The sequence below is a fragment of the Phalaenopsis equestris genome, unplaced genomic scaffold (assembly GCF_001263595.1).
Source record: "Phalaenopsis equestris unplaced genomic scaffold, ASM126359v1 Scaffold000098, whole genome shotgun sequence".
Lineage (NCBI taxonomy): Eukaryota > Viridiplantae > Streptophyta > Magnoliopsida > Asparagales > Orchidaceae > Phalaenopsis > Phalaenopsis equestris.
Window position 1 is genome coordinate 488631 of NW_018164540.1, and position 16581 is coordinate 505211.

General features: G+C 36.2%; 1 protein-coding gene across 1 annotated transcript; it reads left to right on the forward strand.

Moving 5' to 3' along the window:
• Positions 1 to 7877: 7877 nt before the first annotated feature.
• LOC110020481 (zinc finger protein ZAT1-like) lies at positions 7878 to 8916 on the forward strand. Its single transcript, XM_020718602.1, has 4 exons — positions 7878 to 8297; positions 8380 to 8460; positions 8569 to 8664; positions 8764 to 8916. The coding sequence occupies exons 1-4, from the start codon at positions 7878 to 7880 to the stop codon at positions 8914 to 8916; spliced, it is 750 nt and encodes a 249-aa protein (XP_020574261.1).
• The last annotated feature ends 7665 nt before the right edge of the window (positions 8917 to 16581 follow it).

Sequence of the window (16581 nt, forward strand, 5' to 3'; positions counted from 1 at the left end):
CCTCCTTATATGACCAGCCTTGTCACAATTCCAGCAGATTGTCTGCTGACCAGACTTTATTTTGATATCCCTTTATTTGAGTTCTTGTCATGCCATCTCCCTCTGAAGTAAACATTCTGTGTCGAACTCGAACCTGAGACCTTGTCAGAATCTTTCCTGCGAAGTTCCTCAGCCAAAATCAAATCACGAATATCATCATATTTCAATTTAGATATACCTGCAGAACTGCTAACTGTTATCCTCATGGCTTCCCAACTGTCTCACAATGAAGCCAGCAAGATCAGTCCACATATATTATCATCAAAATCAATTTCCACAAACGACAATTGATTTGTGATAGTATTGAAATCATTCAGGTGTTGAGCATGTTGAGCAACAAACATAAACACTTTCCACCATCTTCAAGTTGAATAACTTTTTCATCAAGTACACCTTGTTATTTGTCGATGGCTTTCCAAACATACCTGATAAGGTTGCAATGAGATATGTAGTTGTCATCTCTTTGACAGTGATGTGTGCAACGGACCTCGATAGGGTCAATAGAATAACACCTAAAACTTGTTGATCCAACAAATTCTATTCAGCCTCATCCGTCCTTTCAGGTCTTTTCCCCAATAACGGAAAATGAAATTTCTTCCCATAAAGATAATCATCTATCTGCATTCTCCAATAACCAAAATTTGTGCCATCAAATTTCTCAATCCCTGAAACCCCCACTTCATTTGCAGCCATCATTCTTTCTCAGATCTAAAACACCGCTCTGATATCAGTTGTTGTGGCGAGATCTATAGATATACCAGTTGTTTTTGTGGTATATCTATAATTCAAACATATCTATAATTCAAACAGGAGATTCAAACAGGAGAAGAACGATCAACGAAGCGAAAAATAGAACGAGAAAATTCACACCAGAAAAGAACATATAGTGAAACACACAGATTTACGTGGTTCGTGTTGACCTCATTTTGAGGTCTTCTTTTCCCTTCCCTAGACACCCTAGGATCTAGCGTTAGGATTTCCTATTTGACTCTCTTAAAGGACTAGACTGGGATCTACACCACTTAGAAATTTGAGCTACTTCGCTTTTTAAATTTTCGTACGGGCAATTTCAGATCCTCAACATTCGATTGAGTCGATTGTAAAACCGATATATTGAAGCTCAAATTGAACTCCTATATAAATTCGAAAGACATAGGTGGACACAATGACGTGTGCGGCATTTCACTTGCCACTGCGAGCGATGTGTTTGACTTTAGTTGTCACTTATGCCAGGACTGGTCAATATTTTTATTTTTATTCGTTGAACGGCTCCGATCGAACCAAAATAATTTCGTTTGTCACAACGCTCACGAACTGAGGTTAATTTGGTGCTATCATCGACGAATTTGTCCGGTTGACCCCGGATGACGAAACTGACCACGTTGTCGAGTCTAGAACGTCGATTTTAGTTAGGAAGGACACCCATTTTGTTGGGGTGCCACGCTTGTACAAAATTTGATAGTTTCTTTTAATAAAAAATAATAATAAAATCTTTTTTTCATAAAAAGGTTTTAAAATTCGTAACCTCTAATCTCTCGCTCACGTGTGCCTCCTCTTCTCTTGGGACCGAAACATGCCCTAACTCCCTTAGTCCTCTCGGCCGAGTTTTTGGCCGATCCTCTCGGCCGAGTAGGGAGGCCCCATTTCCGGTTTCTCCGGTCACCTTATTCCTCTCCGGTTGCGGCTTACATTATTTTCTGGTCATAACTGCCGGTCACATTCTTGTAACGGCTTTTCCCGCGCGACGAATTTGGTAACCCTCTCGTTCTTGGGTTTGTGCATTTCCCTTGCCGTGAGCCCCTTGCCCTCTCGATTACTATAAATTCCGTGGGGGAGGAATAGGGTGGCGAGTTTTTTTTACTCCGAGGAAGGATCGTGAGTTGTTATGTTTCTTGATTTAGGCATTCTTATTTCTGAGTTTTCTTTTACAATTTCCTAGAAGTAAGAATCCTCCTTCTCTTTGCTTTATTCTTCATAGAAGAATGAGATATATGCTGCAAAATGATCCTTCTTGTTTATAGAGCTTTCTCTCATTAATTTTGCCTCACTTCTTATATGTTACAGAAATTTTTTTATGCTTAACTTTGATCTATCAAGAAATGGCGTCTCCTCTTTTGGATGCGAAATGCTTATTGGAAAAGATTGGCTTGTTCTTGAAATGCTATTATCCATTTATTTCACCTGTAAATATCATGAAGATAATTTTAGGACTGACATGGAAAGATTTACTGTTATATGAAGAAGAAGCTTATATTTCAGTTTGATTACTCTCATTATTGTTGCTCTTATTTGTATACATATAATGAAGATATATTTATGGTTTTGAACACCTATTTTGGTGTTTGGTTCCTGTGCTTCTTGATACCCCTTATTCGAACATATATAGGAGTCTATTCTTTCAGGTTTTGAGCACTTGTTTTGGGGCTGATTTTTGTGTTTCTCGCTGCCCCTATGTGAATATACATGTTGGAAATACGTTTTCTGTTTTGGAATTTAATTTGGAGTTGCGGGTTTTGCTTCTTGCTGCCCCTTTTATTATAATGTATATGTTGGGTTTATAATCACATTTGAATAGCTGTTTGGTGACTCAATTTTCCTCCTCTTTTGATGGTTGGGTTTTGTTTTCTGATGGGTTTAGTTTGGCCCCTTATGGTGGGCTCGGTTTTACCCTTTTGATAGTTCAGTTTGGCCCCTTATGTTGGGCTAGGTTTTGCTTCTTCTCGATGATTCGACTTAGCCCTCATGCTGGGTTTGGTTTTCCTTTTTAGTGGTTCAGTTTTGGTCCCTTTCGTTGGATCTGGATTCGTTTGCTGCTGGTTTTCTTCCTTTACTGTCCCTAGCCGTGAATCTTTACTTGTGGATTCTCTTATGTTGGGTGTTGGCTAGTGGTTTTCTTTACTGCATGGGCTTTATATGAGAGATTTTTTAGCTGTTTAGCCCTATGGGCTGAGGTTTCCTTGCTGAACTAATTTGATATTGACGCTTTTACAAAAAAATGTTGAGGGCTTTACTTTATGCTTCCCTGTTGTTCTCCTACTCAAGACATATTCAAGGGGCTTTTATTTGATTTTGAGGCTCTTAAAAATTTGATTTTGGTGGCTGGATTTTGATTCCTGCTATTGTTAATTGCTCGATTTTTTTCTTGCTGTTGCTGCCCTTATTCGAATACATATTGAGATTGTTTATTGCTTTGAGTAGCTCTTTTAATGGCTCGGTTTTACTCTCCTTATTGCTGCCCCTGTTCGAATGCACATTGGAATCTATTTGATGTTTTGGGTAGTTGTTTTGGAGCTTCAATTTTGCTTTCTGTTCGAATATATGTTGGAGTCTGGTTTTGGGTGCTTTAAAAGGATGGTTTGGTGGTTTCCTGTGTGAATATGCTGAAGTAAATTTTAAACTTTAAGGAGTGCAAGGGTTCTTCTTGTTTGCTAGCCTATCGATAGATAAACATTGATAAAGTGAACATAATGTATTGATGGAAATTTGTTTGATAGCAAAGTTCATTGGAAATCTTTTTGCATGTCACCACAAATGTTTTCACCTTCTATTTGCAGCATCTAATTCTCTCATATTTACATTTATACCGCTCAATTCATGCATATTTGCATATCTAACACCCAAATTTCAATTCCCATGTATGTGTTGTCTTACCTATGCATGTAATTGTGTTATTTCTTTTGGATTATAAAAAAAAAAAAGTTTTTTTGGATGGTATATATGTAAGTGGTCTATATGTAAATACTTAAGAACTGCATGGTGTGTGTACAAATTTCCTTTAGCCTTATTTTACAGAACTTTAAATTTTTAGTTGTGCAAACACATGGGAGTAGAGTGGTAGGCGTGCAAGCATTCTTAAAATCTTCCATATGCTTACTTTGTAAATATTTTAGCTATAGTGGGAAATCATATAGTGGGATATATGATTTCTGAAATGTGACATGAAACAATTATATACACGAACCTTTTAGAAATTTGTTCCTTTTCATTTCATTATACAAAACATTCAAAGAGGAAATTATTAGATAAGCATATGAAACATTAAGGTGGCCTAAAAGTTTGAAGTGCGGGGCAACAGACAATGATGCAAAGAACCATTGATCAGCTTTTCTTATAGCTGAAAATATAAAAAATCGATATTCAAATAGTGAGATGCCCTTTCACCCCTTAAGTCGTTGGCAGCTCTAGTCCTTTTCAAAAGGCTTGAGAATTGGTAGTTAGAAAAAAGAACAGATACATAATAATTCATTATGCAGATACTATACTTGCAAAAATGGAGCAGATATCACATCCACAAAATGATAGGTACCATTTTTAAGAAATGGTAAATACCACACCATAGACACTATACACTGGTTAATATATGTACACTTGATAATACTCACATAGACACTCCACATATCATATAATACATTTCATACACTATACATAGATATACCACATGCCTTTAATTGATAAGTCTAGATACTACACAACAAATACCCTGATACACAATAGACACTACACATTACACCCTACACGACAGATATTGCATTTGTAATACATCACATATTTCACACTATACACTACCTGACATATATTATAAGAATAGGTATTACACTTCTTTTGAAAGTCTAGTTACTACACACCACACCCCGATAAGTTCAGATATTATACGTCACTTATCCTAACACCACGTATAGGTGCACCACACCTCGATAAATTCAGATACTATCTCACATGGGTACATTATACCTTTAACAAGATAATTCCAGATATTATTTAGATTTGCACATTCATTAAATGACAGGTTCTAGGGCTGCTCGATTATAGAGGTGATTAGTTGGTGACCTCTAGTTGATATTGATAGGTTGACTTCGATATATTAATAGCCTGGGGGATTGATGAAATAAAAAGAAGCCTAGTCTGAGCCTATTCCTAAATTAAAAGTCGATATCCCACTTTAAATTTTCATATGCTTATCATTTAACTTATCTTTTATAATCTGCAAATGTTTATCTAACCCTTTTATAACATGTGAATGTAATATATTTTTGTAGCATTGCCAAAATTAATCAGGTACACTTAGTTGTTTCAGTTTTATTTCTTTACTGTATATTCCTTTCTTTACCGCATAGTCTTTCTTTTCTTATACTGCTTTACTTTCATAGTTTACTTTCAGTCTTTTTCTGTTACAGTACTTTATTACACAATTGTTCCTTTCCTTTACTACATTGTATTATAGGCATTCATCTATATTCATATTTTTTAAATATCGTTTTCCTAGCATGTTTGTATAACACTCTAGGATAGGTCGTTCGCGGCATGATTTTCTCTTTTCTTTATCCCTTTTCTCGGAACAAGAAGACGACATGGACAAATGACAATTCATCTTCGGATGACGGTCGAGGTGACAACAGAAGACAACATGAGAAATTTCAACCGAGCTTCGATAAACTTAAATAACATACCTATAGGATGTTGAGGTCGTTCGTCTGACACGACGTAAATCCTCACATTATTTTTTAGGACTTTCTACGATTTTATATCGTACGATATAAGTCCTAAACTTTTTAGGATTTTGAGGTCGTCGTTCGGTACGACATAAATCTTCACATTTCCTCTGGCCATTTACATATGAAATGAAGATATAAGCCCCGAATATCTAAATACTTACAGGACTAAAATATCATATAATTTTCTTTTCAAAGATGTAAAGTCAAACCATAGATTAGTTTGAGATGTCACTGAATCTTCTTCAGTATATTCGACATCTCCTACTTTTGCTCCTATGGATTATGAAAATAACTGTTTTTATTTGAACCTATCCCACATGACTTTTTCTATAAACAATCGTGGAAACCTAAATCGTGGAAACCTAAAATGGAAACCTAAAAGTTGAATTCTTGAAGACAAAACCCTGATCTTAATCGAGAGTTTTCTTAGGTGACTTCAGTTGTCTAAGATGTAATTAACTATAGGGGTTTGCTTCTATAAGGAATTAAGAACCCATATTAATTTAAACCCTATCTAATCTATGTAAACCCTATCTAATCTAAACCCTATCTAATCTGTGTATTAAATAGAGGAATTTGTCGGCTATAAATTTCACAGACCAAAATAGAGCCATAAACTTTTAAGTTTAGATATTTAAGTCTATCAATAAGTGATACGTTCATCCTTCGAGATGATATATCATTTATGGTATCATGTCCAGCTATTTAAACTATCAGATATATGAGGTATATCCGATCTCATCATTTTCCAAAAATAAAAAAAAATATACCATTTTCACAAAATTAAAATTACATTATATATTATATTAAATTTAAAAATTTAAAATCTTATTTCCACAGAAAAAATAGCCGAGAGTTCGGCAAATTGCCTACATCTACGGAGTTGCCGAGGATTTTACTACTTGAGGAATTTACACCAGTCGATCACCTCAACTTACAAGAGGAATCTCTCACTCTTCGTTGCTTTCTCTCTTCTTCTCTCCCTCTATTCTTCTCTCTCTACACTGAGATACACCGAGAAAAATCTACACCGAGATATACTGAAGAAGACAAACTTACAAGATAAATAAATCTAATTTTTCTTCTGCCACAAGCCACCAAGAAGAAGCCTAGGGAGAACATCTTCTTCTTCCTCCTTCCTTCTGTCCCAAGGAACTACCGCTTGCACTTCTCTTCCTCTACCCCGAGGAAACCTTCCTCTATCCCGAGGAAACCGAAGAAGAACTAAAATCGTGACTTCTAAATCCAAGAAAAGCCATCTGAAGCTTTTATCACTAACAGGAGGGAGCGAAGAGATACTTGAGCGAAGAGATAAGAGATACTTCACTTCACAAAAGAGGAAGACGGGAGTGGTTATTTGTGAAGAGGTGTGACTCTCCAAAGCAAAGTAACCGCCCAAGCATAGTGGACCGGGCTACACTGTTTCTAACAATTTACGCGTGAGTTGCTGCTTTGCATGATGTCATCCCCATATTAGTATTAGTTGCTGCTTTAAAAGGCTTGCATTATATTTTGGTATGTGATATATCATGTCATGGACAAAAAGTCCCACATCGGCTAGGTGTAGAGCCGAAAAATAGTATTTAAGCACTGGGCTGCCCACCACCTCTAAGAGCTCTTTTAGGAGGTGACAAGTGGTATCTGAGCAGATTACTGTTTGCCAGGTGTGTGGACTCTCCATGCTCCAGTGGGACCCTCGGTGGAGCCAATCCGTGAAGAGGATGTCATTTGATTGGGTGGAGGAGAATGTCACGGACAAAAAGTCCCACATCGGTTAGGTGTAGGGCCGAAAAACAGTATTTAAGTCATGGGTTGCCCACCATCCCAAAGAGCTATGGGAGATGACAATCAGCTCCAAAATGAGAACAAAGTTCTAGATTCTTCCTTTTTTTAACAAAAAAAATAAGCCAGTTATGGAGGTTCTTTCTTCCCTAACGGTATTTAGCTATGTTTGGCATCTACATGATGCAAACAAGACCGTCCAATCCACTAACGAGGCGTACTGTGCGCTCAACACGTGCGATAATTTCTTCTCCTGCTCTCCATATAACCTTGGTTCCATGCACGGATTTCACCTCACCAACAACTCCGCAATCATATTTCTCTCCCCCATCCACAAAGAAAGAAGCTCCATTGCTAAGGAAAGCAGAGAAAAAACTACATAATCGATCCAAGATTGCTTCTTTTTAGTTCGAGATACAAAATCAGATCTTTTTAAATCAGTTCAGCAGCATTAATACGGAGGATCACAAGGCGTAATCCTAACATGGCACTTTGTGGTCTAGAATCTCTTCTCTTTTGATTCCTAGCTTCTGCAATTTTCATTCAATCATTATGTTTGCTGCAATGGAGAAGCACAGTTGTACAACATGCGGACAATGCTTCCCCAATTGGAGATCTCTTAGAGGTCACATGAGATCTCATGTTGTGCTGAGCCCTCCCATGAAGGATGAAGACAAGTCGTTGAGCGAACATGGCCTTATAATCAATCCAAAGAAGTCGCAGCGGTTTGAGATGGAGCGACTGGAGAATTTTAAGGATAAGAACCGTGTCAAGCTAGAGAAGGATTCCTCTTCATTGAATGCATCGTTTCAGATAACCAGGGAAGAGCTCATTCATGGGGACAACGATGATGATTTAAGGAGCAGGGGAACTTACAAATCGAATGAAATGTTGGGCCAACCTTATGGTAAGTTGAGTATATTTTCAATGCCGCCGAAGAAGAAGAAGAAGACGGGGAGTGCACCAAAGGTTGCAAATGTGTCTGTTTTTTGTTTCTCCCTTAAGAACTGCAAGGAGTTGATGCTCGTAGAAGAATATGCTAATTTGATATGATTCAATTGGTAAGATTTCTCTTACAATTGGATTTGGAAATAAAGTTCATTCTTTTCCTTCTGAGGATGAAGGTCAACAGTCCAAAAAGCCAAAGGTCTGGTCTTTAACAAGTAGCAGTGATCATGGTGATATCAATCCTGCCGCTCTTAAAAAAGAAAAGAGGAGTTTATCAATTTAATGTGATTCTGAATCTGGAATGCAGAGTTTTTGCAACAGAAAAATGTATGTCTGCAAAATCTGCAACAAGCGCTTTGATTCATATCAAGCTCTTGGCGGCCACCGCACAGGACACAATAAAGTGAGGAGGATCTAAAAAATTGACTAATCGGAATGGCGATTCTCAAATTGTTACAAAATCACCGAAGAATTTTGGAAATCACGTGTGCAACATTTGTAGCAAGAATTTCCATCTGGGCAAGCTCTAGGCGGCCACATAAGATCACATTCTATTGCAGCAGATAATTCTGACGTTGTTGTTGTCGTTTCTAGTGCTCAAAGTGCTTGTCCTCATCCTCATCCACCCCCAATGGAGATGGATAATGACTGTTAGGAAATTTCTAATGAAGAATTGGCCGACTTGAGGCATCAGACAATCTTTGGTAAAATGTAATTCTGACAATCTCTAGGGTGAAATGGAGAATAAGGGTCCGTTTGGTGCAGCTTATTCCTGCATTCGTCGTTTTAGTAATGTTGCGGAGGCGTTTGTTTAATGCATTGGGGCCAATGGTCGGGTAACGCTTAAGGGTTTATGTTAAAATCTGTTCGATTGTTTTTCGTTGGGAGAGCCTCAATGCATTATTGTATTTAGGCTCAGCTTATTACTCATCAACCCCACGATCTCGTTTCCTCTGTCGTTGCCCTTGCTCTGTGATCATGCTTCCCTATTCTCGGCTCTCGATATCGTGCACCCCTCCCCTCTCCCATTCCCCGTTCGTTAGGTGGTGGATCGAAAGGTGCCCCTTCTTCGCACTCCCTTCTTGTATTTTCTTGAAAATTTTCTGAGAAGTTTAGTGGTGGATCGAAATAATTCACGAGTTCTCCATATATATAGAGAAGACACGTGGTATATTCTTCTGAGTTTTTTTTTCCTATCTACAGTAAAGAAAGTGATTTTTCATAGGTTTTGTGCTGCCTCTGATGAGCTAGATGGTGGGAGCCATAAGATTCATGAGCCAGTACTGTAATGACTATATGCTTTCCATTGGGAGCCATATGATTCATATAATGAATTACATGCTTTAGAGAAATTATTATATATGCTTTCCCCTGTTCTGTGATAAGTTAATTGTTAGGAGAAAAAGGAAATCAATTTAGGTTTAACTCTTAGGAGATAATGTTTATCTCATTTGGGGGAGAGTTACTATTTTAAAAAATGATCTCATTTCTCTACCTCTCTACAATATAGAAATTATGAAGGTCTTATATATGTCTCAAGTGAAAATGAAAATTGCAATGCTTGCAGTTCTTATATGAAAGGCTTATGAACTTAATCAGAACATGAAGAACCTAGCAAAGTGCTTTAAGGCTTATGAATTTCTAGCTCAAGAAAGGCGTACACTTGCTTCATTCGAGAATTAAATTTTAAGAGTATGATTTGAATTATCTATAGCTCTATTTTTTTTTTTAGGAATGTTGCTCTCTGATAAAGGAAGCATCCATTTACATTTTGTGCATGATGTTGTTATATGAAAATGAAGCTATGTTTATGTAACATTCTGATTTTTTACATGGTGGCACAGAGAAGTAGGTAATGTCAATGCTTCATTATTTTCTAATATTTGTAGTAAAGGAGGCAGTACAAAAAGGCTTACACTGCTGATATGTGTGTTCTTTTTTTTTTCATTACGGGTAGTTGCAAATGATTTGTGTTCTCCATTATAGGTGTTCTTTTCCTATCACTACTGTATTTTTCCTATGTCTAGTAGAGGAAGTGATTTTTAATGGGTTTTGTGTTGTCTCTGATGAGGTAGATGGTGCTTATGGAGTTGGGGTATGCATAATGAGTTTCTTATGGACCATATATGGAGCTACCAAATTGGGCTTTGTAAATCCCCATTTTCGGATGAAGTACCCTTAGTAATTCATATGACGAATTAGCTTTTGCTTGAAACCGTATGAACAACTTCTTTGCTATATCTCTATAAATAGTTTCCCATTATTTCTCTTGCTATGCTTTGGTGTTTTCTCATGGAGCATACATGGAATTTCTCATTATAAATAGTTTCTCATTATAAACTGGTATGCTTTGGTGTTTTCTCATTTTAATCTGCAAATGTTTATTCATCCAAAAATGGGTATTACAAACCCCAATTTGGCAGCTCCATAATACGATGAATTAGCTTTTGCATAAAACCGTATGAACAACTACTTCTTGCAAGTATATGGTGAGCCTTGATGCGGAAGTTGTCTCTTGCTTTCCTCGGTTGTGCAAGTGCTTCATATAGAGGAAGTCATTATACTGATTGTTGGGATTTGTATTTCTGATTCAAATGGCTGTTCATTTTAAAGTATCATGTTGCTAAGATTTTAAAGTACTTTGTATGCGCTCATTTAATTCTATTGCAAACATTTTCATCAAATATGGGTAGAATGAATATTTATCCAGCAACAACTATCAATAAACTATTCTGAATAAGCCCCCCCAAACATCAAGATAACTTATATTCTGATAATTATTCTGATAATTTGCAGATTATCAGAATAATCTGTTTATCAGCAGATTATAAATAATCAACAACTGCCCCAAACAGACCCTAAGAGTGCAAATGAAAGAGGATTGATTCTGAAAGCTTAGACATTTTGAAGGAAATTTTCCTTATCAGCATTACCTAAAAAAAAACCATTTTTTTTGGTAATTTTTCATAAAAAAAATAAAATTATCAGAGTAATGAGGAGCTAAAATATAAATTCGAAGTAATATAAATGATAATTCAATTTATTTTTTCGGCGGTGAGAGATTGAAAAACAACAGCTTTTGTTGTGAATGCTAATGGCAGAAGGCCGGCAACAACTAATTTTGGAGAATTTGGGGGTGAAACATAGAAACAATTGTGTGGTTGACTGTGTTGAATATGAGCATATATTGTTGCTCCTCATATATCCTTCGACTGTATGCTTCTTATGGATTCTTCCCAACTGTTGAAAATGTCGATTTCACATTCGCACATAAAATCCCTTCAATTTTCCTCTGTCAATCCATGTGGGCAATTATGTAAATGAGTGATTTATAAATAAATGTTGCTGACTTATTATCTATAATTGTAATCATGATAATTTAATTAATTTCATGAATGAATTAACTTTTATTATTGTATTTTTAGTTTTTTATCCAAATTTATGATTTTTTAATTTCATATAATTGTTAACCTTGTAATTGATAATTGTTATGGCGCTTTCAGAAGTTCAATTGAATATGCTATCGGGAGTGTTCTTAAATCTTTGATTCGAGCGATAGATGTATCTTTTACATCGGTGTTTCTCCATAAAATTTTTGTGAAGCCGAGAGGGTTGAGGAGGGGGATTTCAGCCAGGGCTTTCTCTTGTGAGATACAGGGAAAATGTTGGAACGATGTGTTTGTAGATAGTTGATTTGAGTGTATCTCTCTGTATTCTTTTCACTCGCAGGGAGTCTTATTAAATATTTTAAACTTATTATTTGCATGTGCTTATAAAATGATTTTTTTTTAATTTTTTTTGAGGTGATGTTTGATTATAACTTATTTCCAAGATAAAATTAATTGCTCATTTCTTGCCTATTCTTGACTCATTAGGAGGCCGGCTTGAGAAAAAAATAATTAAGGGCCGGTGCAGATCTAAAAATTTTAGTGATTTTTATATATAACACTTAAGTTTTTTTTAATACATCTATATACACCAAAAATATCATCACGCCAAAAATATTATCATTTTAAGTTAAATGTAAAAAGTAATTTAAATATGGGATATGAAAGGTTTGGGTGATATAAATAGATTTGTGATATATATATATATAAAAGAAGAACGATCTTTGATGAAGAGAAAAATAAAACGAGAAAATTCACACTAGAAAATAGTAACACGGAAGAATAAATAGATTTACGTGGTTCGGCAAAGTGCCTACATCCACGGAGTTGCAGAGGATTTTACTACTTGAGGAAGTTACATTAGTCGACGTCTTGACTTGCAAGAAGGATCGCTCACTTCCTTGCTATCTTTTTTTCTCTCTCTACACCGAGATACACCGAAGAAGATAAACTTACAAGATAAATAAACATAATTTCTCTTCTGCCACAAGCTAACAAGAAGAAGTCAAGGGAGAACAATCTTCTTCTTCTTCTTTCTTTTTTCTTCTGCAGCAAGGAATTACTGTTTGCACTTCTCTTCCTCTATCCCGAGGAAGCCCGAAGAAGAACACCAAAAAATGCCGTGCAGAAAACTGAAGGAGAGAACACTAATTTCTTTTTCTTCTTGTTTAATCTTGCTGCTCAAGCAAAAGGAAGAAAGATTGTCGAAGACCCAATGAGACCTCTCGGTTTCACGATAAAAAGGATGCGGGGGGTGCGGGTGTGACACTTTGCGAAACAACGGAACTGTTCGCGGGAACAGTTGGGTGGGAACAGCTCCCCATTCGCGAATCGGGATGTCGAGAGGCGAAGATCGGGCTCCAGCTAACAGTATGTATGCAAATGAACTAATTTTTTATCAACAATCACTGTACATCTTCCAAGTGCCACTTCTTCACGAGTATTTTCTTAAAACCGACGAATTAAAAAATTCTTTTAAATACTCTGCATTTTTTGAAAAAAAAAATAATTGAAATCACAAAATCTCCGTTTTGGCATTTATAAATGTCAATTTTGACCCTTCTAAGATAAAAAATCGGTATTTATATACCAATAATCCTCTCTTTTTATCTTACATTTTTTTTTATTTTTTACTTAATAATTAATATTATTATTAATTAAAAATTATTGGAACTATTTAATATTTTTTTTCTTTTTTATTTATCTGTTATTATTACTATTATTCTTCTTATTATTTTAAGATAAAAATAGTTATTAATGCTAAAATTTTTTTTAACAAAATATTAAAAAAATTAAATACAAATAAAATATTCGAAACAGTAAATAAAAATTTGAAAAAAATAAAAAAAAAATATTATAAAAAAATCCTTGATATGCTACCAACTTATTTTCATCATCCGCATAGATCCCGAGACATGACATATATTTGTAGTATAGAAGTGATGTTGAGCTTCAGGTTTTACTTTTCTTCAGTTCCTTCTACTTTTCTTTTGCTCCTGGTCTAGGTCCCATTTCAAGTGAGTGGTAGAAATCTATTCATAGAGTCAATGTTACAAATAAGTAAAGAATCCAGATCACTCTGATTGGATAGCATGAAGAGAACGACGTTCAATAGACATTTAACTGTTTTAATGATGACATCATTGAGAAATATTAGGCTATTTAGATTCGTCTCGTCGAGAATATCGATTTGACTATAAGCATGTTAGATTCAGAATTCATTTGACATTACAATTATGCATAAAAAATTCTCAAAAATGGTTTAACGGCTTGATCTAGGCTTGATTTGACTCGAATAGGGCCAACTTTGGTACCGCTAGATTTGTCTCGTCGATTCGGCCAGTTTGACTATAAGTTTGTTGAAATCAGAGTTCTAGATGATTATAAGTCGGATGACAAGTGTGCAACATTTTTTTAAGGAACTAAGGAAAAATCAGCGTTTCGAATGGACAACCGAATGCTAAGAGGTGTTCATAAACTTGAAGGATTTCCTAGCATCTCTACCAATGTTTCAGAGCTCGAAACCAACGGAAGTGCTATCGCTATATCTGGGAGTCGAGTGAGAGGCTGTAAGCTCAGTTCTAGCCTGAGAGGAGGCGGGAAACAATACCCAATCTAATATACGAGCCGTGACACCAAAATCAGATATCCAATTATGGAAAAACTAACCTTCGCTTTAATTATTTCTACTCATAGGATGTGACCGTACTTTAAGATGCATCTGATCCGGGTCATCATGGACCATCCGTTGAAATCTTTGCTCACACAGTTGCAGCACTCCAGTGAACTGCTGAAGTGAATGGTAGAGCTTAGTGAATTCAACATCACCTATGTTCCTCAAACGACAGTCAAAGCCCACGCAATCACAAAATTCTGGCTGACTTCTCGACGACAGAGAAGTCGGATGAAAGAATCATCACTGAGGACAAGACATGAATCTTATACGTCGATGGAGCCTCCAAACAGGCAATAGCTGGATTAGGGCTAGTCCATTGCAACCCAGTCGAAGAACATTTCTACCAGACAATCTTGGTTGAGTTCGATGTCACGATTAATCAGATAGGGTACGAACAATAATTGCCTGGCTCCACCATACCTACAAGATTGGCGCTCGCGACATCCTAGTAAGGTCTGACTCCTTGTTGGTCGTAAATTGGGTTAACGAGGAATTTGAAGCCAGAGAGGTTGATGGCAAGTTACCTAGACAAGACGAAAAAGGAAATCGAAAGATTCAAGAACTTCTGCAACGGCTAAAATCAAAAAGCTTCCCCCAAGGGTAAACAATTGATCGACAAGTCATCACCAAACAGGTGAAGCTGCGAAACCCGAAACAATTCAAAGCTCTGGAGATGGTCCCTTGCTCGATGAAGACAAGATCTGCCAAGGGCGAGACATACTCCATCATAACAACAAGTCTCATTAGATACCTCATATATGCAGCGATAGTATCCTCCTAAGACCGTGCAAATAAAGGTATCCGGTTGAGACGATGAATCGACCAGGTAGATGAGATGTAGACTCGTAAGACTTGAGCCAAAACAACAAATGAACCTACTCATTAATTGATCAATCGACCTATAGAAGCACAGGCAGAAACTCTCCGATCGCGATTGGACGACCGACTGACTCTTGCTGTTGCGGACGAGATCGTCGTTTGACCTGACGCATCGGTCAACCAAACTTAAGGCACGGTCGCCACCCAGTCGATCGCTTCGCTCAACCGCATTCTAAGAATCGGCATATCAATTACCGTCATATCAAAATACATATAAGGAATGTCAAATTGTAATACATATAAGGAATGAAATTCATACAATTTATTAAAACATTAATCATATTAAAAATTATTTTCATAACTATTTTCTCATTTTTATAATTATATCAAATACATTCTTATAAATAAAAAAATAAAAGGACGATAAAAAGGAGACAGGACATTGGGACTCCCTACCTCGGTTCCCTTTACAATACCTCTGAATTCGCTTTGTTCTCTCATTGACTCTACTCTTAACTCTGACATGTGGTTACAGAAGATAGTTCTGTATTGCAAAAAAATATGTAGAAAACAATTCACAACACAGTTTTTTATTTTTATGCGGAAAAATAATATACAGAGAAAACAAATAAATAAATAAAACATAGGAAACTAATCTATCCGGAGTTAGCAGAATGAGAGAAGCACAGATCTCCTGAATCTAGTTTCAATTTATTTTTATTTTTTCATTTGTCAGATCAAAAATTTTTTTATAAAAATGCCGAGTAATTAATGCAATTTCTTGGCACCGCGGATTAAGTTTGTCAAGAAGCTCGTGTTGCTCGTGTTCGGCTCGTTCATTAAGTTAACGAGCCTAACACGAACAACATGAATAAATATTTGCTCGTTTGTGTTTGACTCGTTTTGGTTCGAAATACTACTAATTAATTTTATATATATATAGTGTTCGGCTCGTTTGAGCTCGAAATACTACTAATCAATTACATATTTGTAGTATTTTTAAAAAGTTTAATTAACTACAAGGCTACAGTGATTCATGATCAATTAAAAGTATTAATTAAGGAAATAGAGTAAAATTTATTAAATTAAATTCAAATGATGTTTTAAATCTTGCCCTTGCCCAAATTCTTAACATCTTATTTCTACGCGATTAGGGTTGTCAAAAACGACTCTTCGTGAACAGCTTGTGTTCGGTTCGCTAAGCAAACGAGCCGAACACGAATACACTTTTTGAGCTCGAAATATAAACGAGCCGAACAAGAGCTGAGTCTGGGCTCGCTCGTGTTTACCTCGTTTACACCCCTAACCGTCACTCTAGCGCTGCTTCGTTAATTTTCTGTGCGTAAATTTTTTTCTGTATATAATAACTCGAAAAATCTAAATGCAAATTACTGAGTCGCCCGTAAAATAAGATAAAATGAACATTTTCATATTATAT